Raw genomic sequence first — 25,585 nt, forward strand, 5'->3', positions numbered from 1 at the left:
CCACCCTCACAGGAAAGAATTTCTTCCTAATACCTCAACTAAACATTTTCCCTTTCAGTTTAAAGCCATTCCCCTTGTCCTATCACTCAAGGCCCTGTCAAAATCCCTCTTCATCTCGCTCATATCCTTACTCAGGAAAGACTATTATTTTTGCTACAACTCTAGAGCAAGGCACAATATGGATATGTTCCAATTGAAACAGTTTTAACCATGATACAGAGGGGAAGGAGTCCACCTCTGAAATTAATGGCTTTTGGTCATTTTGGGTCAGATCCTCCTCATTGGAATTCCAAATCCAAACATCCAAGATACCGCAGAAGTAAAAAGGGATGAAATTCAGCCCCATGCAGAGAGCTGAATTTTGAAAAGCAGGCTAATCCTCTGGTTATCAAGGGGCTGTGGAAATGTGAGCAGAGTCACAAAGCTTATATCATAAAACCTTTAACACACAATATGCTACCTTATGGCCAAATAACTAGCAAGCAAGTTTTGGGAAGTTATCAGAACCAGTCAGCAGATGAGATGCAACAGAAAAGACATAAAGGAGGTGCCAGAAGCCTGTTTTGATGAACATGGCAAAATTTCATATTATCTTGTCTCTGAAGGCTTGGATCTGAGTCCCCCTGAACAAGAACTAACCCTCCACCTCCAAAAATGACAGCATTTCCAAACAACCCAGAAATGCAATTCAGGGGGTCTCTCTTTGCATGTGAGCTGTCTTGCTTCAAAAACTGCAAAACAGGGTCAGATTTGCAGTTGTTTGGTGGAAGGATGTCCCATTGAAGCCAATGGTGGCACCACAGTAAACATGAAGTTATTTAAAATTACCACCTGAAATTGATCCACCTGAAGTTATTTAAAATTATTCAAATATCAGGGAAAAAATCTGCAAAACTTCAGCTGATCCTGGTTCTGATTTCATCCAAACCAAATTTGCATCATTACAAAGTTTGTCTGAATTCAGCCCTAAAATTAAGTGACACAGTCATACACCTGTACCTATTCAACAAGCTGTAAAAATGCTCTCCAACACACTGGTCACTTGAAATGGATCCTCTATAGATAGTGCAGGAAGAGGAATAAATCAACAGGAGTAAAGCACAATCCTTTCCAAGGAGAGGTGAGTATACAACAGAGGAACTCATGTATTCAATTTACCTTTGGTGTGGGTGTGGGCGACTGGCCAAATGTGCTGGATGCATAGCCACAGAGAAACTACATGAAGCACAGGTAAAAAAACAAAACAAAACACAAAACAGAGACAGAGAAGAGCAAACAGTGAAAAGAAGGAATAACTGAAATGGGAGCCTGACATTTTTAGTCTTGGAAGTCCAGCTGTTATATATCTCATGAACAAAATACATTAATCTCATGAACAAAATGCATTAATTCTTAGATTTTGGTCTAAACCTCTCCTGGCTTTTCTCCTTTGTCTTGATGTTCACTTCTTTGAATCTGAGGGAGCTGCCAGTGTTTAGCTCTTGCTTCTTGGAAACAAACTTCGTACATTTTTTTAACCTCACTCTTTATCCATCCAATTTCAGCCATTCCCACTGTTCTTCACACGTCTCTGCTTTCAATATACAGTGGTTGGGAAGGTGTTGGGACAAAACACAAAAATTCTAAAGAAATTCCTCCCTTCCTAATTTTAATCCCAAAAGTCAGGTATTTTTCATAGAATGTAAATGTTTCCCATGGGGAAAGCCCCCCCCTCTCCCCCCTAGTTTCCCATTTGTTTTTCACTTTACAGGGTTCCATCCTCCACTGCTCCTTCTACCTGTTCCTTGAGCAAGCAGTGCTGCCAGACCATACCAGCTGATTTCTCAGAGGAACAGTGTACACCTCCCACTCAATCCATAATTTCACCTGGCACCACTCAAAGCAATGTTCCTGTTCAGCAAACACATGCAGATAAACCTTCTCTGTGATGACCGTGAATAAATGAGACTTTCCAGCCCCATTTGTTCCAGAAACACCCAGTTCACCACACAGGTTTCACTGTGTACAAATATTAGGTCTTTCAGGGACCAAACAGTTATTACAATGTTCAAATATACAATCTCAACCGGTTTTCAAATCTTTCTGATCTGTGGCTTTCTCAAGTTTCTGGAATATAAGGACCCCATTTGAAAGACTGAATGTAAAGCAGATGTGGACTTTTAACTGACTCACAAAATCCTACAAACTCATCAATAATCTCCTGAGGACCAAAGTTTGGAAGGTGCTGAGCAAAATGCCTCATGATTTGATTTAGCCCCTAGCAGAGCAGTCACTTGTTTCTTTTTAAGAGAAGATGTTGTATTTGATTGACCAAGCCCGAGTGTCTCTGGAAAGTTCCTCCACAGATTGCCTCACTGAAGCTTGGGGAAGGCATGCACAGTTCCATGACATTCCAAGGACACTTCAGCACAGTTCTTTGGTATATGCAGTCAGTTTCCATGACCCAGGCTCACTTGCTCCTTGTTTTGGGGCACGTGTCCTAAGAAAGGGGCTGAAAACATTACTGAACATTGGTGGAAAGCAATGGCAAAAGCATCTCAGCCCCATGCTGGATCTTGCTTGTCTGAGAACCGTTCTGTGGTGGTGTTCAGGGAATGAGTGTTCTGCAGGTTCACTGTGACACTGTGCATGACTAGGGGAGCTGCTACACAGTGTTGGCTCTTCTTACAGTTCCATGATGTCAAGCTAAAAATCTCTCATTCCAAAAAGGAAACCAGATATCATTAAAGTATCAAAGCGCAGAGACTACCACTTGGGACAGACTTTGAAGATGTCTAGTGAAACTATAAAAAAATCCCGAATGGTTTATGTTACAAAACAAAAAAAGGATTCTGATGCTTTCAAAGGTTTCAGTTCTCAGATCCTAGGCAACATCCAGGCAGACATCTCAACTTTGCTATTACGTACTTCCAGCATCTTTTAAAGATGCTTTGGTAGGGATCCCTGTGAGAAAGCTTGTGTGACTGTGTAAACCCTTCCACTGATGCCCCAGAGTGCATCTCTGCTCTGCCCAAAGAAGAAAGAAATCACTTCCAAGGTCAACTGCAAAGCTTACACCAAAAATAAAAAGCAGCGAGGAACAAGCAGTAAAAAGCAAAGTAAGCAGCAGCACTGATGCTAAGGGAGTTAGTGTCCACTTCAACAGGAGTATCCATTTCTGAGGATAGCTCTGAACCCAACAAGAGTGTCATGCCAATTGGTAGCTTAATTAGTAATTGATAAATGTTCTCTTATTCCTAACGCAGTCAAAAGGATAATGATCATTAATTTCAGCAGGAGCAAAACTGAATGGCTAAAGGTTATGAACAGAGCTTGCAAAACAGCACATAGCACATTCGAAGAAACGTCTTGGGAATGAAAACATTTCTTTCCCTTGGAAAGTAAAGGAATTCAGCACTTACAACTTGGCACTCCTGAAAGTCCCTAAGTCCCTTTGTCCATCAGTGGCATTGGCTGGCATTTGCAAATGGGCCTCTGCCAAAAAAATGGTTTGTTTTGAAAAATGTTATCCCCACACCCTCTGCAGTCCTATGGTTTTTGCCTTGGGAAAGATTGGGGGATTTGGCCATAGTGAGTGATCTGTATAGACCTTCAGATTCTGCAAGACTGATATTTTAAAACACTTTCTCCTTTAATTTTGGGAGCAGGGCTAAGTAGAGAGATTTAGATGTTCAACTTCCTGAAGAATATATCATGCATTTGTGTTATTAAAGGTGAAATGGTCACTAATTCAGCATTTAAGCTGGTATTCCAGTAATAAATGCTCACATGAGGTGGAAAGGGTTAAAGCAATAACTCTGCCTTTCTCTGAAACTTCAAGGTACACAGTCTTCTCTCACACTGAGCATGGAGTAAGCACAAAACGTCCTGGAGGAGTGGGATTTTGAAGTTCAGCTTTCATAACTGGTGTTTCCTCTCTCTGCTGTTGTAACAGTAAAACACAACTGTTCACTTCAAGTCCTGCTACAGTGCTTAAGGACAAAAGAGATTGTCATTTTGTTCTACTCAGGTCAAAAAGTATTTAGCTTTTTCCTGGACTCATAGAAAGGTTTGGGTTTGAAGGCACCTTTAAGGTCACGTTGTTCCGACCATCCTGCCACAGGTAGGGACACCTCTCAGTAGACCAGATTGCTTGAACACTTGAACACTTCCAGGGATGGGGCATCCACAGCTTCTCTGGGAAACCTGTGCCTGTATCTCACCACTCTCACGGGTAAGAATTTCTTCCTAACACCTAATCTAAAACTGCCCTCTTGTTAGTTTACTTCTCATTCTATTATACACACATCTGGATGACCTAACTGGAAGGCACAGTTACTCTTCTCTCAGATTTCTACAATCACAAACCTGATTGTTCCAATCCCTAAGCAATTCAGAGGGGCAATCAAAGCAAAATAATAATATTTGATGAACCAAATGCAGTGAACTGGGGGTGTGAGTGTGGATGCACCCATGACACAGCATTAACACTTCCTGATGGCTGACTCTCACTAACAGGTTTGAAACACCCCAAAGATCATGAGAGCAATATGACTGCAAATCTTCCACCCCTTCCAGAAACACCCCTCCTTGTGAATAAAGATCTTCTCCCGCCTGCATTACCATTGCCACATCTGCTTGGAAGATCTGCTTGATGAATTTGTTTTTTGAGGAATGCACCAGCTGAATGATGTCTCCATGCAGCGTGTCCCTGTTTTTCTCCAAGAAACCTAGAGAAATAATGGGACAACACAAAGATGACACAGTGCAATATGGTCAGCACGTGAGCTGCAAGCAGCTTCTGGGTTTTTGGATTAATGGATGCTCTTGGTGAGGTAATGGGAGTAATGAGCAGGGAGACAGAGAGGGACCATGAGAAGGAAGATGAAGGCACATCCTACACTGGATTAAAGATGCAGTGGTGCAAAGCACTGCCATGCTGTCACAGGCACACACAAATGAAACAGCACCAAACCCTGCAGCCCGTGGGCACAGCTGGAGGGTCAAGTCATTGCAACCAGAAAAGGAATACATTGACACTACTGTGGACTACCACCCTGCCCTGCTCTTCACAGCAGCAGCTTCTCTGCCCATAAACATCCCCTCTCCCCCTGCAGTGCCCTAGGAGCTGCCCCATACCTTTTGTTTCGTAGTAAACAATTCCAGCAAAATGGTTAATGCCAAACTGGGTTTCGTAGTTATTCTTCGGAGGAATATAGTTGGTGTTAAGCTTGTGCTGGGAGTTCAGCTTGTGTAACATGGTGGCATCTGTACCCTGTACATGTATGAAAAGATCTGACATTTAACCAAGGCTATTCCCATTGAAATAATTTTCCAGTCAATAGCACTTTTCTTTCCTGTCTTGGTAATGATGTGCATTTAAGTTGGGAAGTGATATGTTGGAGAAGATATGTCAAGAGCAGAAATTTAGGAAATGTATTAAATATTACTGGTATGTAGTGCTGTATTCAAAATAATGGTCCAAAAAGAGTATATTTAACATTATTTTCTCTTAAACTTTGCCAGTAGATGTTTTTGAGCCTCTTGCAGGCATATTTTCCCATCAGAAGCTCTTGCTGTAGTATGGCTGTGACACTGATGGAAGAAAATTTAAAAGAACAATAAAAACTATAAATAGGCAGGCCACAGGTGAATGTGTGCTTGGGGCTGAGCAGATCTCTCACAGGGTGCCAGCATGTGAGTGCAAAGGGGATAAAATCAGGAGAGTCACTGGCAGCAAGGCTGAGTCCAAAACACACCTTGGGGAACTTGCTCTCCTCGTCAATGAGGGAGATGATGTTCATAGGCTTGATGGCAATCATGTCCAAGGCATCCTGGTTATCAGTGAACTCGATGTGCTGCCAGTTGATGTTCTCCAGGTTGTACTCCTCTTGCTCTAGCTTGAAGACGTGGCGCACAAAGAACTGTTGCAGGTTTTCATTCGCAAAGTTAATGCAAAGCTGCTCAAAACTGTGGAGGGAAGGTCAAGAAAAGGCCACTTTAGATCCACCCTGGTTAATTTCTCTACATTTCTCTTCATGCTTGGAGCAGTACTCTCAGACTTTGTCAACCACTCAGTAAGGCTGCTGTTGGATTAGAATTGCCTTATTGGTTCAGAATATCAGTTTTTCTCACAAAACAATGTTATGTGTGTGGTCTAAATCAGTTTAGGGACTCCACTGTCTGCTGCAATTCATTAGCTCTGATAATTTCTCATATAGAAAAAAGCTTGGTCCAACCCAGTCCAGTTCACTTCAGGAGAGGTGAAAGGACTGCAAGACCTTGAGCTTGGGCTTGTGAAGGAGGATTAAGACCTGGTTCTCCTTTTGCAGGCTCCATACCTGTTCACAGTGAAGTTCTCAAAGCCAAAGATGTCAAGAAGGCCAATGGATCTCCTGATACTTTTGAGTTCCTGGGAAGGAGGTCTGTAAATTGCAGCATTGATCTTCTCCACGATCCACACAAAAAGTCGCCCATAAATTCCCTGCAACATCCCAAAGATGGAGCTCACTGAGACAGTTCAGCAGTTTGTCCTGCTAGGCTGTGTCACCACTTCAGCCTTGATGGCATGGGATCTCCTAGAGCATGGCCAGCAACCAGACAGTCCCTGAGGACGTGCTCACCAATGTTTGTGCCAGACTCTTGGCATGGTTTAAAGCTTCAAGAACCATTATGTAGGTCAAGAAAAACAGACCTGAAAGCCTAACTAAAAGACAACTGAGAGAAAAAACCCAAATTTGGATAGTGATAAATTTTGGATCTATGGGCTTGCTGTGAAGCCAGATAGTCCCTTCCTTGATTTCCACACATTTCTCTCTAGACCAGCAGAGCAGAGCCATGTTATGCTGCAAGAACATCTTGCTCACTTGAACAAGGTGCTCACTGAAACATTGCAGCACTGGCTGAACAGTCTGATGACCTAATGACACAGATGTTGTTGCTTCAGTAATTCCAGAACTTCATGTTCTAAACTATTACTATCTTTTATAAGCTACACCAGTGTGACCAAGAGGGGAGCCCAATTCAAAGGCCCCTCACCACTAGAGAAGACACTGCCAGGATTTGCAGGCTAGTTAGCTATCAAACCAGCTTGATCTACCAATTCCCCACAGATAAAATGAGGACTCAACTCGGCCGAAGCATGCCAATAATGCTTGTCTCGCAATTTTACATGGGGCTGCAAACAGCACAGCAGTGATGCACACCCAGCCCATCAACCTTCATCACTCCAAAGCCTCAAGATGCTCTAAGTGCTTTGATGCTTTCTGGACTGCTCTATCCCTGGCCTTGTGTTGCTCAGCTGTATTTACTGCTGCTTATGCTCCCAAATCCTGAAATTCAGGTGTGGGTGCTAGAGGTGTTGGTAGAGTTGCAGTGATTTACAGCAGCAGAGGATCTTTCCTGCAGCTAAGGTACAGTCATTTCAGAATGCTGGGTCCTTCTGCAGGTCCCCTTGAGTACAGACAGACAATCTCCAGCCCAGCCTGCAAATCCCTTGCAGAGCAGGTTACCTAGACTCCTTCCATCTCAACTCTTTGTACATCCCGATTAGAACATGGTTTCAAGGGCGTTTGCTGATCTGAGCTCATACGGGCACCAAGCGAGACCCTTTCCCTGTGAAGTGGATGCTCCAGTCTCAGAAGGGGCAGATTTCTTCAGCTTTTCAACAGAAGGCATAAGGAAATGACCTAAGACTTACCTTTACAAAAGCATCTCTCACATCCAGCGCTTGTTCCATGCTGAGAGGGGTGGAGACAGTCTCGCCCCTTGTGATTATAGTTCGGCTGGTAAGGCAGTTCATCACGTCCTGGGGCTCAACCTGACAGAGACAACACCAAACACAGCTGCTGTACAGGGGAGGTACCTCAAATGAAGACACAGGCATTTTCAGAGAGAAAAACTAACATTTTTCTACTGTATTTTAATCTGGAAGGTGTTCTTGTGACTTAGCATGAGATGTTAATGAGGTGTGGGAAGACAGGATGAGAAAGCAAAGCAAAACCTGCAAAGCTGTATGCTACCAGCATGGGTGAAAGCTTTGCATCACCTTGACCCCTTGTTACACTTCTTCAGGGAAATGTCCACTCTCTAAGTGGGCAGAGAGCTGTGGATCACACTCTGGGACCAGCAGTGCCTATGGAGATGAGATGCCCTGAGGGATCCCTGTTAGCTCTTGAGAAGGCCACTGAAGAATGCTCCAGTCACTGCATGGATGGTTTAAGTGAGAGCCATCTCACCTCACTTCAGATACACAGGGTGTATATGACATTGGTCCCAAGTACCATTACAGACTTTATATCAGTGAGGGAAACACCCTGCCTCAGGGACTGAGGTATTTTGTATGCCCTTTCTAGGACATGCCACCAGTGCCCTCTGATGTGTCACCAGAGGGTCTGTTTCTATCTGCTGGTATGAAGGGGAATTCAGATATTCTGATCATGTAATCATAGGATAGTTTGGGTTGAAGGCATCTTTAAAGATCATATAGTTTCAACTCCCCAGCAGGAAGAGTTTCTGCTAGACCAGGTTTCTCAAAGTCCCATCACACCTGGCCTTGAACATTCCCACAAGTGGAGCAGATGCAAAATCCCTGGGCCACCTGCTCCAGTGCCTCACCACCCTCAGTGATGAATTTCTTAATATCTAATTTAAACCTGTCCTCTTTCAGTTTGAAGTTATTCCCCCTTGTCCTATCATTCCAAGCCCTTGTCAAAAGTCCCTCCTCCAGCTCACTTATAGCCCCTCTAGGTACTGAAAGAGGCTCTAAGCTGTCCTCAGAGCCTTCTCTTCTCCAGACTGAAACAGTCCAAATCTCTCATCCTGTCTCTATAGAAGCGATGCTCCAGCCCTCTGAGGATCTTTGTAACCTCCTCTGGCTACTCCGCCCAGATGGAGACTTTCACCTTCATGCTCCCAATGCAGGACACAATATGGCTCACCCACACCTCTTCAGCCTCCTAGAGCTGGTGGTGCAAGGAGAGGCTGGCTCAGATTAAGCTTTGCCACAATGCTAAAAACCTGGGATCGAATCAGAAAGGGAACAGCAGCACTGCAGGGCCACTCACCTCTAGCAACGTTGCTGCGGTGATGAGCGATGCTGACTGAACAACCTCGCAGGCATCCAGGTTGTCATAGGTCCGAGCTGGTGAAAGAAAAACAGAGGGAAAGCCATCAGCAAGGGACATGTCTCTGCAGAAAGTGGATAGGGTGAGGGAAAGGGTTGTTCTCCACTGCCTCTGTGTGATGTCCTGGCAAAATCTGGCCATCAGAAGGAAGAGAAAACTTCACGCATCTGCTGGAGTCCTGCTGCTGGCTGCAAAGGACCTGTACTCTGCTCTGCCAGATCAGACAGTAAAGAATGTAGAAATGTTTCTATCATCTAAGTGCTTTGGGCTTCTCTCTTCCAAAGAGGCTTTTTAAATCACTGTGTCATTTCTTACAGCTGAGTTTGGTACATTTACAAAGGTGTATCCAATCACGGTTGGCAGGCACCCATCAAACACTCCATTAGTCTCTCTTTGTAAAACCCAAGTCTACTGAATGGCCTGTGGCCATATTCAACCTCACAACACTCAGAAAATATGAATGTCATTGAGCACACTGCAGCCTGTCAGCCCTGCTGTGGGCAGGTGGAATTATTCCTTACTCCTTGTCCTTACAAATGCCACAAAAAACACCTGAGTCCCTGGCATGGCACCATGGCAGGTGTTCTGGATGCAGCCCTCCATCTCTAAGCTTAGCTCCCTGTCAGCATGCAGAACAAAGCACAGCAGTGCACTGGACCATGTCCCTGTATTTTGTCCTTTTACCTTCATACTGCAGGTTGCCCATGTGCAGGATGGCAGCCAGCAGCTTGGAGATCTCCCAGTTCTCGGTGTCGGTGAACATGAGGACCTTCATAGCGGAGCGGATATTGGCGTACTCCTTGCTATCATCTCTGCCATCACAGGTCGTGCAGTTACCCTGGGGAGGCAAACAGGGCACACACTGCATGGGGCAAAGCCAGGGAGCACTGGGGTGTAACCCTCAGCTATCAGGTCTTCCCCCAGAACCAGCAATGTTTTGTTTAAGGGATGCTGAACTTGTGGATCTGGCTCTGTCCTTTGTCATAATCTATGATTCAGTGCTCAGCATTGTCACCTACACTTACTCTGTTGTCCCCCAGTACCCTGTGTCTGACTGCTATCAGCAGAAGAGAAGAAGCTCTCTGAGATGGGGATAGAGAGCTAGAGGCTCCCACTGATCCAGTTAGAAAGCTGGGTCCCAGCCTTGCTGATGACCCACCAGCCTTAATTACACCTGCTTCTATCAGCTCCTCTGGATATCAACACTGGTATATAGAGAGTGGGGTGGAGATTGCTGGCTCTGTCAGACACCTGGAGCACACACAGCTCAGCCCCATATTCTGCTGACAGCCTGCCATCCAGACAAGCACTCTATTATACCGCTGCCTCAAGAGCAGCAGGTCTTATCTAACACCCTGGTTACTTCCAAACACGTGGCATGGGCACCATACACCATCCCATCCAAGCTTGTGTCCTACTTCACAGAAAGTGTGGAAACAGCCTGGTCTAGACACAGGGATTAAGGATTTCCACTAAGACTACGAGCCTTGTGGTGGTGAGACAAAGAGATCCGTCAAACCTTGTGGCTAAGGCTCAGGAAGGTCACAACCAGCAAAGCAGCTCTTGGCTGCAGAAGCACCTCTTTTTTCCTTCTCCCTTGCTAAGAACCTTTCACCACCAAACCTCTGTTTCACTGCTGTCTCACCATCGCAAGGTAGTTATAGTCTGTGGCTTTCCCGAGACCCAGCTTCTTCTTCTGCTCCATGGTCATTCCTCTCAGCATGCAGTAGAACACGTGGTAATTCCTCTCATCCTGGGCCTGCAGGAGAAGAGAAGGTGTCAGCTCTGCGAGGAGAACAGCCCAGCAAAGGCTGGCTGCCTGAGCGCCAGCTCCCGCGCCTTGCAGGTGTATCACCTTACCTGCCTGCACACCCGGGACTTCTCCAGCAGGTACTGCTCAATCTTTGCCCCCTCTATGGCTCCCCTTTTGTTGAAGTGGATATCGATGTACTTCCCAAATCTGCTGGAATTGTCATTACGGATGGTCTTCGCGTTCCCGAAAGCTGCAAGAATTACGGTGAGTTAGAGAGGATCTGATGTAGGGAGGATGATGGATCTGGTGTCATGGAGGAAAAAAGTCAAAAGAGTGAAGCTGAGAGGGTTAAAAGCAGCCCCAAAGCCTTCCCTTAAGTTTGGCTGGGTCAATTTCCTCTCAGTGTGAGGAAACAAGATGTATATTGGATGACTGTCCTTGGAAATAGAGAGAGAGAACAGAGGAGAAAGCTTGGGAATGGGGTCACCTTATCCAGGAAGAAGGGCTAGGGCAGCAGGACTTTGGCAGCAGCTGATGAAATAGAAGAGAGTTGAGCAAGAGTTGCAGCGGTGTGAAAGGTGACACTGTGCAGAAAATGACAGAGATGCTGGTGAGTGATTTGATGACTGAGAAGGAAAGTAAAGGGAAAATACATCCAAAAGGGAAATACAGACAACTTAGCCAACCTCCAGCAGGAGACTTCTCCCTGCAAACAGACTGTGCAGAGAAAGGTACCCATGTCCATCCTCTTTTGGGTCTGAATGAGTGCCCTAAGCCTGCAATTCTGCTCCAGGATTTCTGGCAGGTGATGGACATGTGCTTGAATTACAGAGCCTCTCTTTCCTGAATCTCAGCAGGGACTAAATGCATATTCAATAGTGTCCTGTGTGCTTGTCACATTTCTGTTGATTCCTAGAGGGTTATTTACCAAGCAGTGAATGTAAAAATCATAGAATGGTTTGGGTTGGAAGGGACCTTCAAGATCATCTAGTTCCATCCCCTCTGCCAAGGGCAAGGATACTTCCCACTAGACCAGGCTGATCAAACCTCCATCATTAGAGAACAACCCCAAGGTTATACTTTAAGGAAAATGTGATTTTTCTGCACAAGCATAAAAGGCATATCTAGCATCATGTTGGGTCAAGAGGGTCAGATAACCTATTTAATTTACAGATATCCAATTAAAATAGTGGGGTTGATCACAGTAACAGCTTGCCAATGAACCTATTAAGGCCACAAGCTGATTCTCATTATCTGGTTCTTTCCTGGACTCCTCTATTTCTTCTTCTGCATTCTGCTGCCATTCACTGATCTTGGAAGGAAAAGATGGGATTTGCTATTGTATACAGCCAGCACAAGGTGCTGGGAAGCTTAGGTCCTATTGAACTGATGTTTTATGGAACCATCAAAGAATAAGAATAGGATTTTTGCACCTATGGCCAAAAAAAAAGCAAATAATTAGTTAGCTGAATGCAGCACTGAGGGGATATTGATGCTCTGCATGCAGTCCAGCACTGGAAGAGGTGGTGAGATTTTTCAAAAGAGCTTTGATTGAACATCAGATGCACAAAAAAGTATTAATCAGCACTTTTACATCCTACACACAGAATTAGGTAAAATTCAGGGTTTTTTACAGATTTTTTGGGGGGAACAAAAGTACTGTTTTAAGTAGAAAACAACTTTTTTTTCCCAATTTTTAAGTAACAAAACAGTTGAAAAAATAATTCAGGTCAGCTGAAATGCTTTGTTTTCAATAATAGTTGTCAAAAATATGAGAGGAAAACAGGTTCTAACAGCTCAAATCAGAGAATATTAGTCTTGTGAAAAATCAATTCAGATGGTAAGAATCTGTGTTTAGTACAGGTGTACTTAAGAAAGTTTTGTCACTTTTTTGGAAACCCGAAGTGTGACATAAGCAATTTACATTTGGTTATATTTTATGGTTCCTGAATTTGTTTTTTATTTTTTTCAGCAAAAAAATTCTTTATTATCTGAGGCCTCACCTTCCAAGATGGGGTTTGCCTCCAGGACCTGCTGTTCAATCCAGGAGTGCTGACCACTGATTGCTGCCAGGAATTGCAGAATCAGTTTTGTACTTTCTGTCTTCCCTGCTCCGGATTCTCCACTGCAAAGACAACAGGAGTGGAGGTTAGTGAAGGCCATGCTGCCGCCCTGCCAATGTCCCTCCCTCTGTCTCCAAAGGAACTTCTGTCTCTGTGTCTCTGCTGTTATCATAGGCAGGATGAGACCATTAAGGATGGGTTTCCACCATCCCAAGGACCGGTTCTGGGACAAATGGTAGGGCATGGTACCAGACAGCTTCCAGCCAAGATCCAGATTTGCTCTGTGTTCCATTTGGCCCAAGCTGTTGCTTGAGTTTCAGTATCTCCAGCAAATGTTGTCATTCAATCAGCACTAAGAGGGTCATGAAGTACTTTCAGTCAGTGCTTTTCCAGGTATGATCACCAGACCATGACCCTGTGGTCCAGGATCTAGCTATCCCATGTTCCCATGGGACATCTTCATCACCAGTCTTGAGCAGACTGTGAAATACAGCCTTTTAACAGCAAGGACTTCACAGGTCTCCTAGGCTTGTTCTAACAAGGAGCAGGTGGGAGAGGAGAAGCTTATGGGGCAGGAAAACTAAAGTTATTCCTCAAATTTTTCACTGAAAGATAACCTCAGTTATCTTGTGAGGGGCTGAGCAGAAATATTTGGGTGAGTCTATGGTGCATCTGATACATGGGGTAGCCAAAATAAGTGACCAAAACAGACCTTCCTGACATTAAGTATCCAGCCCTGGCCTCATGGGAAAATTGTTTCACTTTTCAGGCCACTGCCACACTGCATTAACTCTCCCATGGGCCCCACATAATACTTTTTTAGACCAGGAAAATAAGCCTTCCTGAATGGCCTTTTCAGACTCATGTATCTGAAATACTGCACATGGGATGTTCCAGAGTTACGGTTTTTTATTCAATGAAACTTAGGGTAGGCATGCCTTGGGGAAAAGGGTGCCTCAAACGAAAAAGACTGTGGGTTCAGAATTTATAGGATCATGTTGGAGGGCTGATAGAACCATTTGGGACAGATACTGGAGGGAACTATACCCGTAATTGTGACCAGGCACTTCTTGATACCCAAGGTTGATCGGTCCAGAGCAGAGCATGCATGGAGACACAGTTCAGGAGTCTGAATGACCAAGCCTGTCCCTGGCCCTTCCTTGTGAGAAAGTATCAATGTTGCATTTTTGATGTCTGTAGGAGTATTGAGCTTTAATTTAAAAGTGGAGGTTAAAAATAAACATGAAATCTATTGTGTTGTAAGGGTAAATACTAAAGTATTGATAAAGCACCTTTGCTAGGAACAGTGACTGCGAACAGAGACCACCTCTGCACCAGGAATATGCAGATGGAAGATCTAATCAGTCGTTCAGTGTCTGATTCTATCTGATAAGCTGTTCCAAATCAAGCATGTTGCATCTGCTCAGCACCTGCCCTCAGGATTTGGCCCACTTGGAAACTCAGCAACTCACCTTATGATACAACACTGGTCCTTGTTGTTGCGCTGCATGTTGAAGTAGCAGTTGTCAGCAATGGCAAAGATGTGTGGTGGCATCTCACCAATCTTTTTGTTGGTGTAGAGGCGTATCTGCTCAGGTGAGTAGATGGGTAGGAGCTGGTAGGGGTTTACTGCCACCAGTATTGAACCTGTGTATGTCTGGAGGAGAAGCACATGAAGGTTATGGGGACAGTGAGGTGTAGCTGAGAGACTTTGCAGCTTGCATGGGATGTGGATGGAGGCCAGAAAAATCAAGGCTTTTTAAAAGCTGGATGAAAGATGATGCTCAAGTCAGAGATGCTTGCAGGGGGACCCTGGAGTAAAATGGGAACAGAAGTCCCAAAATACCTAAATCAGTTCATATTCAGCCTTGCTTATGCACAGCATGGTTTCAAGCCTTAATTCATATTTTGCATGCTCTCACTTAAGATTCAGAGTCTTAAGAGAAGCTCATATTTGCAAAATTATCACCAGAGCCAGCATACATGCATACACATCTACTGCACTGCAAGTATGATGGGAAACCATAGATGAAAGAAACCTGACAACCATTCCCATATCTCACAGCAGGACCAGTTGGATCCAAACCATTCTTTCAGATGACTATCTAACCTGATTTCATCAATCCACAGCAGCTGCTAAGCTTCCCTCTGCAATGCATTCTTCGCTACCCTCTCTGCCTAGCCAAACCTCTCCACACTTCAGTTTAAACCTTGTCCTGTGCAGATGGATATTGCCCACAAAGTCCTGACATATTCCTTCTCATCTATCTCTGAAACTTTGTAAATGGCCTTTGGTCCAGCTCTCCTGGGCCTTGGGTAGCAAATTCCTCTGTAGCATCTTGCTCTTTCATTTTTGCCCTTCCAAAAGCTGTTTCTCTCAAGCCTCTCATCAAAGTACTCATGAGCTTTGTTATGTTGCACAGATGTAGTGACGAGGAGGTTTGGCCACATCCCAAGCTCAAGGCAGAGAATAAGGATTTCCTTGCCCTGTTTCATCTGTCTAAAAGTCAGTGTCCAGAGCAGGTGAGTCAACGGGCCTCCACCTTGGGTTAGCCAAGAGGCATGAGATGAAGGCTACTTTCACTCTGTGACTTCAAAGAATTCAAGTCTTCCTCTTGGAATTAACTTCCTCTAGGTTAATTTTTAGCAACTGAAGTTACAAAATTAATCTCACCTTTCTTTCCTGGGTAGAACCAGCTGTGAAAGTTCTCTCACTACTGCATATATTTTTTCAGGAAACAAAACAAGTAATTTCAACATTCATATAATCCTTATGGTTTTTCATCTGCATGGCCTAAAGCCAGTAAGGCTTTGGCACAAAGCAGCAAAGTGCCACAGCCAAGGATGGTCGTTGGGGAGAAGAAATAATTTGCCACCATCTACACAAAACTTGCCACCAGTCTGGGCCTCCTGAAGGCAGCCAGTAGGTGGCAATTGTGTCCCATAGTAGGGATGATGAAATCCATTAGGGGTTCCTCACCTTCTAGTCTCATGGCCAACACAAGAGAGCAACTTTCATTTCAATCTCATGCGAGGTTTGACTTTGCAGTGGTAATTGGGAAAGGACACCCTACTCTTCTCTGTTACAGGGGATTATGTGTCAGTAAGGGAAAAAAGCTCATTGAGCTCCAGAACAATGTTGTCATAAGTCCAAAGGGTAGAAATTGGCTGTGAAATCATGTAGACTTGATTTTAGAAAAAGAAGGTATTGAAAAAGGGAGCAGAGACATCCCTGAGAAGCCTTCAAAGGGAACAGAACAGGAAACCTCAGTGCTCAGAGAAGGAGGAAGCTCAATTTCTAAATGGGATTATGACATCAAGATCCCTAATGAAGACTCCTTTGAGTCCTATCTAAGATATTTGAAAAATTCTTTCCCTCTTTATTTATTCCAGGTTAATTTTAGGGACATTTCTCACTTTTTTTGAGCCTCTTTAAAAAAAAAACCAAAAACCTAACTCCTTTCAGAGGCTTCTGAAATCCCTCCATTTCAGCCACTCTGGTCTGCCCTGTCAGAAATGTAAACAGAGAGGCTTTTAAAGGTGTTAACCATTAGGAATGTTTTCTGGATGCTCTCACTGACCCTTCCCTTGTGATCTACAAAACACTTTGTCAGCATGAACTGTTGTACTATTGCTTGTTTTCGTAGGTCATTCCTAGTTGATAAATAATCACAATTTTCCCAATTCTCACAGCTGACAGAAGGCAAAACTTTGTTCACTCTGTTGATGAGGGGCCAAAGGGCACTTCCAAAGAAATAGTAGCTCACTGGTTTCTATTGCTGGATGATGTCAAAGCCCTTTTCTGTTGGAAAAATAAAGCTCCACTGAGAGCAGGGACTCTGCTGTAGCTGACCACAGGAACCACATCTCACAGCAAATTCATTACTGCCTGCATGACCTACATTTTAATTAGCCCCAAACAAATCCTTTCTGAGCCTGCTTCCCTTGCTACCCAGAACACCATGGCTGACTTCATCTGGATTGTTATGGGGTTAAAGCTCTACCAAACATTACTGCATTTTGGCAGCCCTTAGAGAGCAGCAGCAGGCACTGGTTTCATCTCCAGATAAAGAGATTTAACCTTACTCACAAGTCCAAACTCCCCACCAGACTGACTCTCTTTGTACTCAAGATATTTTCTCTTGCTGTATGCAAGCAAAACTAAGGGCAAGAAGCCCTTGTTGAAGTTTTTCATATTTTGCTGCAGACATTTCTTCCCTTCAAGTTAAGGCCATTACGGAGAAGCTTAAAGCTTTAGCCACATTCACAGGTTGGGGACTTTCCAGCTCTGGGAAGTTGTCACAACTTCACCATGTGGGTCAAGCTCTGCACAGAGAAGATGGTTGCTCTCAGTGCATTTACAAAGCAGCAGCAATGGTGGTGTGAAGTAAATGAGAAGGCCACAATGGTGAACAGAAAAAGTGATCCAGTGGAAGGCATGGCAGCAATTGCAAATGACATTGCCAAGAGTCATACTTACCCTCCCGCCGCAGTTTGTCTTATGAGTAAAATGTGAGGGAGAAGAAAAAGGGAAATTATATTTTATTAGAGCAGAACCACATCCTCCACAAAGCTAAGGACACAAGGAAACAAGAGGAACAGAAGAACAGAAGTCCCATTGGAAAAGCAATCACTTACACAGCAGGCTCAGAATTCCTTTCAAGCAGTGAAAACTTCATTATCTTTAAGACAGGGCTAATTATACCACAGAGAAAAGCACCTCAGCAGACTGGGTGTCCCCTGCACACATGGCATCCATATGGTACCTTGGCTTTGCAAAACTGTCATCAATATTTACCACATCTGACACAAATCTACTCCTCCTAGTGCCATCACTCTTAACCACTTAAGTGCAACCTTAATCTAAGGTTGGGCTCCTGAGCCTCCAACTACACACCTGTAGACAGAAGTGGTTTGCATACCTCTCTATCAAGCTATGTACTCTCTGTCATTTTGAGAGTGTCATTCTGATTTCAAGATTGCACTAATTGCTGTGCTGTGCCCAGTTCTTGGGCTGGCACTCTAAAGCCATTAGTGGTGTGGAGCAATCAAGACACGGTAAGGTGGAACCTCTGTGATGCAAATGTCTTTGTGGGATGTGGCCATCCCTTAGGCAGGAACTCTGTAGGATGCACTGCACTGTCACCATCAGACCAGAAGAACTTGCAGAGAAACTGATGTGGTTATTGTGTCACTTCAGGCCAAATCACCACCCACACTCACCTCCAGGCCAGAAGATGCCCTTTGCATCAGCCCTTATTAGGATGACAATTTGCCCAGTGCTTGTTTGTGCTCCTAATCTTCCTGTATGCCTGTGAATAGCTTGACAAGGGAGCTCAAAGATAGAGCTTTCAGGAAGGAGCTTGGTGTATTCACAGGCAATCCGATACTGCACACAGGGAATTGGATCTGAGGACCTCTGGTCACTTGGAGAGGCAAAGGCATTTTCTGGGTAGTACAGACACCCCAAAAAAGACACATGGACACCACTGACAAAATAACCAACACGATCCAAACTTTCCCAGAGAGAGCAGCAGGAATCCACTTTGTGCCATCACAGGGTGCCCACAAACAAGGGAAAAAAGGGCAATGCTCAATGGGTAAACACAAGTTCCTTGAATGAGCCAATCAGCTACAAATTATTGGCCATCAGTACTTCTTGAGTGGCATTCAGGTTGCTTGAATTCAGTTATCCACATGAGTAATGCACCTAACCTTGATGACGGATGTGCTCGGAGCTCGGGGAGGTTGGACTGTAGACACCCAGCCTAAAATTTTCTTTCAACATTAACTCCTCTATGATATCCAAGCTCCAGTCAACTCTAAAGCATCTGAGAGGCACTTCTGTTTGCATAGCTGAAAAGCAATTTTGTCTCTGTTGGCTCTATTCACTCCTCTGGTGACTGCCATGGGTGCCATGGTGGAGACACCACCTCAAGTATGAATCTGGGCTGTTAACCTGCTAGTGTATCATTATAAATGGTGAGAAATTTTAATTATAAGGGGAGAAATCCAGTTCATCTAACATGGGAATAGTTTTCTGGTTGTACTCTTTTTGTCTAAACTGACAATACCGGGGACTTCGGCATCATGCACAACAAATAAAGCGTCTGAGTGACAGATGCATTTGGAAGTCTCTATTCTCCTCCAAGCTTTGGGGATTTATGGGTGCCTTTTCAGCACCCATGTCCCCTTCCTCCAGGACTGGACTTCATCTCTGAAAGAAGAGATAGATATGTCCCAGAAAGGGGGCAAGGAACTATCGTATTAACAGCCTGTGAAGCAGAGTGTCTTCTCCATCACTGCCCAGCCCTAATCCAAAAATATCCTACCAAAAAGCACTGCACATCAAGCAGTGATGAATGAACACACTTGATAGATAAAATCCCATCCATACTCTGTTAGCTTATTTTATCTGTGAAGTCTGACTGTCTTGCAATTCCCTCTGGCCTGAAAATCTAGTAGTCTCTAGAGCCTTTTAAAAATTAGATGACCAGGAGGCTTTGCCAAGGCCTTCAAAGCCACAGCAGGACATGACTGAGCTGACCTTAGGAAGGACACTGCTGTCCTCAGAGATCAACTGCCAGGATCCCAGGAAACCCAGGACTAATAAGTCATGAACACAGACTGGGAAGGTTTTTTAGAGGTGTTCTGGGAGTTACTCACTTCTTCGTTCCCACTTATTTCATGCATGCCCCTCTCTATCCTTTCTCCACCCCCTCCTCCTCCAGCAGTGGTTGTCTTCACCCCTCTGGGTTAAACAAGTTAATAGTTCAGAGGGAGAGAGCAGAAGGGTCACATTCAGCATGTAGCTTACACCTCTACAGAAGTTTTTGCTTTAGGATGACGATATCATGCTCACGGCCTGGGCTGAACTGGTTATTCTGTGTGCAGAAAGCTAACGCACATGCCCAAAACTTCTACAGGGGTGGGGCAGCAAGGTGGTGTGGACTTTTCCCATCACCTAACTCATGGGGTCTTTCACTGGGGTATCTAGAAGCTCTGCAATATCCTCCAAAGTCAGAAGCCCTTCACCACCTGGGACAAGGTGAAGGTAGAAACCCAGATGCTCAGTGTCGCCCTGAGAATCAGGCCATCGATACTGTTTTTGTACATGTTCTAGCCACTTTCCCAGGAAAGTAACTATAAACACAGGTGTTTATACATTCCATTAAAGATGTGCCTTTTGATGGATGTCTCTCACGGCCAGTGTCGTTGGGAAAGTGTTAACCTGACTATCCAATCCCTGGTTGTGGTCAGAAACTTATAAATACTGAAAAGAAAAATAAAGTTCACTCTTTCCTTTGCCACACCTTGAACTGCGTCTGTGTGACTCAATTTGTGTCCAACAGTGACAGCTCAGTTGAATAAGGGTTCCCACCCACAGGGGATCCCCAGGGCTAAGGAGAGCAGGGGGTGGAGGTGAGGTGGACACTCACATAGATGAGGTGCTCCCGATAGCGAATCAGCAGGTTCCTGAGAATTCCCGCCTCGTTCAGGTCCCCTAGGCGGATCATGTCCTCCACTCCGTGGATGGAGGTGGGGTGCATGGGTTTGATGTGGCTGGCATTCTGTGGGGAAATCCAGTGCTCCTGGGAAAAGAGCAAGGGCACAGAAAAGTAAGTCAAATGAGAGACCACTAGGATGGAAGATACAAACAGCCCACCCCAAAGATAAGGACCAGACAGAAGAACATACACAAGAGACCATCAGCACATCTGCCACAGCTTCTATTCCTGGGGCAAGGCAGTGATGAATTTGAAAGATTTGTAACAGAAGAAGGAAAACATCTTTTTACTGGAGTTTTATTGGAGCAACAAGAGACAGGAGACACAAGCCATCCTGGCAGGAACCTTCTCCAGGGCAATATGGTCACCTAGCACATCAGGGGAGTTTATAACAAATAGCAAATTTGTCTCCCCCTTCACAACTGCATTTTCACATCACTGCTTAACCCTCTGCCACAAAATACTCTTGAGCAGAGAGAAGTAGATTTAGAAAAAGAGAAATGTATGGACAGGGGTGGCAAAGTCATAATTTTATTGGCAGTGTTATTTAGACTCACCACTTCTAAGGGCTTCAAAAGCCACTACAAATTGCCCACAAGAACCCTGCCAACCCAAATCTCTATTACCCTTGAGGGGAGTGAGAGCATTTACAATTACCTCAGCAAGGAAAAAAAAAAGCAACATAGAGAAGCACCTTGATACAGACCTTACTCTAAAATAGCCACCACTGAACGAATATATGGGAGGGAAATTGAAGGAGAACCAGTGTTTGGGCACATCAGGTATTGGTAGGAGGTCAGGAAGGACTGGATAACAACTGGAACTTCAGGTTGAGGAGGGTTTGCTCAAATAGCTACCTAAATGTCTTTTGGGGACTTCTGCTATCATTGTTCTCAAGAAGGTTTTCAATTTTGCACTCCCAGTACAGCCACAAAAACAGGGACACAATATTCTCTTGCCTTTACAAACAGAAAACTATGGTACAGTTAATTCCCAAGGACATATGGGAAGTCCATAACAAAGTTGATTTTCATGTCCCTGGGATCCCTGGCCTAGCAAAGCCATAGAGTTGAAGAAGGGACATCACAAGCCTTTGTACATACATTGCCTTCATCATCCACGACCTGGATCTGTCCAGAATCACACAGTTTAACCACCGCTCCAATGGGGACGTCGAATTCCCGCCCAGTTTTGAGGTCCATCCACACATAATCCCCCTGGAAGCAAAGACAGCATAGTTACACTCAGTGCTGCAGGGAGTTCAGCATCCCTTGGGATATGAGCTGTTGATGTTTTATACCCAAGTCATTAACACAAGTCAAATGACTTCCCTTGCAAACCACAAACCACACCTTTTCACAGAGGCTCAGGAAAGCAGATGCTTTGCATGTGGTGCTTGGGGATGTGGTTTAGTGGTGAACACGCTGGTGCTGGGTTAATGGCTAGACTTGAAGATCTCAGAAGTCTTTTCCAACCTTTGTGATTCCATGACTCTATGAAATCCCCTGCAAGGTGCCAGAAGCAAGGCATGGTCCATACAGCATATGGACCTAACTCTCTGCTGTCCCACTGCCCTAACCCTCTTCTTCTCAAGCTCATGAGTGGTTGTTGGCAACAGAGTGGTCACAGAACAGTGACAGAGGCAGAAAAACCCACCCAGTTGGAGGTTTTTCCCTGTGTAATATAAAAACCTAAGAAGTGACATTTAGTAGATTGTTTTGAGCTCTGCTAAGCCTTATCTGGGGGCTTGTGGTACCTTTCTTACTTGCAGATAACCACTATCAAATATTCATTGGGGACTGCTGAAAAGGGAATAACTAAAGATGGGTTATGAACATAAACAGAGAGGCAGATATATGTTCTTCTTCAGGAGTTCTTCTAGCTACAGCAATGTGTAGGTGGCCTGTTTGTATTTAATACTTTTCAGTAGATTTTATCTGCTGTGAGCACTTTCATTTGAGACCTGAAGCTGTGCAAAGTTTTAGCATCCATAATCCCAAAAGGCTGTGTCCTTTCACATGTTTCTAGTGTTTTACCTGTTTCATTTCAGACCTCTGTGTTTTCATTTTGAAAGACACAGAAAGCAGTTGACCCCTATCCACTCACTTCATGTCACTACTGATCCTATACACCTTTGTCAGTCCTGCTGTGCAGGGACTATCTGCTCTCATCAGCTCTGTGGATATTAAATTACTCAAATGCAAAGAAGCTTTTAAAGAAGCTTTTTTCCTCAATACAAAAGCAAACTCCAAAATAACCACAAACTAAAGCCCCAAGCAGGACCCAAACTGGAACAAAGCAGATTTGTGTCCCACCCCAATTCTCAAGGTGAAAAGATAATAAAATTGGGAGCAATCTAGTTGTCAGCTGTGCTTTCATTCATGCAGCTGAGATTAATGCTGTAGACTTGTAGCCCCACCTAACACCACATTCTCGGGGACCAGCTCCACTTGTACCTATTAAGCATGATGCAAATGCAGTTATCTCCCTTTTGAAGTCCTGAAAAACTGCTGGGAGAGGGAGAAGGGAAAACCAGGATGTATCACTTTGCATGTGCTCTGATATCACCCCTTTCCTGAGTATCCACTATCAACCATTTCTGTGGACAGAGCATATTTGTAGATTTGCTTTGGCCCAATAAGCTGCTAAACAATATTCATCTCCATGCTGGGGTGTATAAGCTGGAGCCATCACCATCCAAGTCATCATTCACTAAGACTTCCAAGAGACACAAGTCTATAAGTACCAGCAGAATGTAAGGTTACTCAGGGATCCACACATGGAGAAACTACACACCAGGAATTCCCAACCATTTTGTGGCAGACTCTACCCTTGGCAGCTGCTTGCCAGGCTTACACTAGGATATCAACAAAGTCATTCTGCTTTCATGCAACTCAGGATCCAGTCCTTAGTTTAGGTTTTAATTTCCTCGGAGGACTGAGCTACAGCTCTAAGTATCTTTATCCAGCTCATAAAAATATAATAATGTATTTTTCTCATTAACTGTCTTATCCTCACATCTCATAAATTAGCTGAAAAGGCAAAAAAAATCACAGCTAATGAAGGCAGTGTCAGGAGCAGATACGTTATAAATCCATTTATATTAATATTTATTTTCTAGCTCCTTTGATCCAAGACTCTCAAAGCATTTCAGAATGTTCAGCACTGCTATCCTCTCTGCATCACTGGGTAAATTCATGCACACGGTGGGTAACCTGATCAAGGTGTCAGCAAGAGATGAGCCGAGTTGCTCAGCTCCTGCTCAGCAGAAAACCTTTCCAACACCTTAGTAGCTCTGTAAAAATTGCTTTTGATCAAAAATCCAAGAATTGTAATGCTGCTTTTTTTAAAAAAAAACACACTCTAATATTGAATAGTGGTAAAAGCAGTCTGCTTCATATGGTGTGTTACCTCACAGCTGAGATAAAAGGAAGTCTGCCCTCCCCAAGGTAAATTGATATTCTGCTACCACTAAGACAGCTTCTGTGCTTTGTCTGCCTAATGCACAGAATGCTTGTCCCCTCAAACTGCTCTTTTTAAACTCCTTAAAGTGCAGTTCTTAATACTGGTGAAAAAAGTCTTATGGGATGGGCTAAGCTGGTAAGCTCAGGAAGGTCGTGGGGGTATAAAATAACATCACTTATTAAGAGTGCCGACCTATTTCCTTTTCTGACTTTAATCAATTCCATATAAACCCCATGGAAGTCTGTTACATTCCTTCTGCTGAAGCAATCACCTTCAAATCAGCCCCAAACCCAGCAGATATATTGGAGATTTCAGGGCAAATCGGGATGATTCATGCATTTACCAGCTGTGGCTTGTGAGTTGCATAACCTGCCTCATGCCTACACTGGTGCAGTTTATTTCCCAAAATACATGACAGAGTACTGGAGAAGTGAGAATACCACCAGACCCTTTACAGTTTTAACACGGTCCACCTCTTCCTCTTCAATGCAGCCAGTGGGTTTTAGTACCCTCCCAAATGAGAAAAATCTTCCAAACTGCTCTGGGGCAGACCCTCACAACCTGGGGGCAGTGACAACCAAACAGTGGTGCAAGAGAAGGACACACCACACACAGATCCACACAATTCACAAAGAGGATCTTTAGGAGGAGCTTCCAAATGCGAAGAGCAAGAAGGTTGCTCCGCAGGGGAGCTACAGTGCTTGGTGGGGGGACAAAGGAGGAAGGTGAGAAAAGCTGGTGTAAGCAGTGCAAGGATCCCATCAACAGCAAGAGAGATTTCAAAGCAGCCTGAAAGCTTCCAGCCATGCTCAGGGCTTGGGACCCCCTATCTTACCGCTAACATGGTCGTGGGCTTCAGGACCTGGTTGACATTGCGAAGTAGTGTCCATCTGCCCTGGTCTCTCTCCTGATCTTCCACCACCTCAGGGCATGGCTGCATGAAAACGACTTTCTTCTTCTTCAACATCTCCGAAACTTTGCGGTGGTATTTGCCCCTGTCTCCTGCTTTCTACCTGTATTCCACCATGAATGCCTGAACACGGTGGCTGGTTTGCTCTAGACCTGCGGCGTGACCATGCCTGCTGCTCACAGGACACCCTCTGACCTGATTCACAATATAGCTCTTGGTAAAGATCTTCTCCTAGCAGGAAAATTTCCACGCACCAGCCATGGTCCTCCCCTGGCCAGCTGACACGCTCACTGTATATGACCAGCCCTGTGAGAATCTCAAAGCAAAATGTACAATTTGCTTCTCTTCACTTAAATTCTTCCAGTCTCTCCAGCAAGGGCTTCTACTCAGTCAAGGACTTGAAGGACACTGCAACTACCCAGTCTGGAAAAACAACTGCAGGATTAACAGGAAACCTCTTCATTTCCCCAGGACTTCTCTCTGTTACCTTCTTTTCTTTGTGAAATAACCATTCTGCCAGCTTGAGGACTTTCAGCACAGAACACTCTGGGATACTTATTAATCCACAAATGCAGTCAGTCCCCATGCAACACATGGCATTTAATTAACCTAATACCTTTACATACCAAATTAACCAAAGCGCAGTGGGAACTCAAAACCAGAGGCCATCTGCATTTTCTTTAAACTGATCACCTTGAGTAGATCCATAGCAACTGAATTTTAAATAATTGAGTGGAAGGTGTTCAGCACAGCACGGCCTCCCTGCCTATAGGTGAGAGGAG

The 25,585-nt window shown here is 44.4% G+C and overlaps 1 protein-coding gene across 2 annotated transcripts in view; it reads right to left on the reverse strand.

Moving 5' to 3' along the window:
* MYO7A (myosin VIIA) overlaps nucleotides 1–25,306 on the reverse strand; it is a 61,980-nt gene extending 36,674 nt beyond the window's left edge. Inside the window, exons 1-16 of one of the 2 annotated variants that reach the window (XM_015645297.1) lie at nucleotides 24,729–24,860; nucleotides 21,532–21,645; nucleotides 20,360–20,512; nucleotides 17,401–17,418; nucleotides 14,393–14,577; nucleotides 12,861–12,982; nucleotides 10,965–11,107; nucleotides 10,750–10,863; nucleotides 9,789–9,942; nucleotides 9,045–9,121; nucleotides 7,679–7,798; nucleotides 6,321–6,463; nucleotides 5,739–5,949; nucleotides 5,119–5,254; nucleotides 4,603–4,709; nucleotides 1,159–1,215 (exon numbers count right to left, since the gene is read on the reverse strand). In XM_015645297.1, the coding sequence (XP_015500783.1) occupies nucleotides 1,159–1,215; nucleotides 4,603–4,709; nucleotides 5,119–5,254; nucleotides 5,739–5,949; nucleotides 6,321–6,463; nucleotides 7,679–7,798; nucleotides 9,045–9,121; nucleotides 9,789–9,942; nucleotides 10,750–10,863; nucleotides 10,965–11,107; nucleotides 12,861–12,982; nucleotides 14,393–14,577; nucleotides 17,401–17,418; nucleotides 20,360–20,512; nucleotides 21,532–21,645; nucleotides 24,729–24,860 (1,986 nt within the window). Of the gene's footprint in view, nucleotides 1–1,158; nucleotides 1,216–4,602; nucleotides 4,710–5,118; nucleotides 5,255–5,738; nucleotides 5,950–6,320; nucleotides 6,464–7,678; nucleotides 7,799–9,044; nucleotides 9,122–9,788; nucleotides 9,943–10,749; nucleotides 10,864–10,964; nucleotides 11,108–12,860; nucleotides 12,983–14,392; nucleotides 14,578–17,400; nucleotides 17,419–20,359; nucleotides 20,513–21,531; nucleotides 21,646–24,728 lie in introns of both variants that reach the window. The other variant, XM_015645319.2, reaches the window with a different exon arrangement.
* Between the last annotated feature and the right edge of the window lie 279 nt (nucleotides 25,307–25,585).

Source organism: Parus major, chromosome 1 (genome assembly GCF_001522545.3).
Source record: "Parus major isolate Abel chromosome 1, Parus_major1.1, whole genome shotgun sequence".
In the NCBI taxonomy this organism is placed as follows: domain Eukaryota; kingdom Metazoa; phylum Chordata; class Aves; order Passeriformes; family Paridae; genus Parus; species Parus major.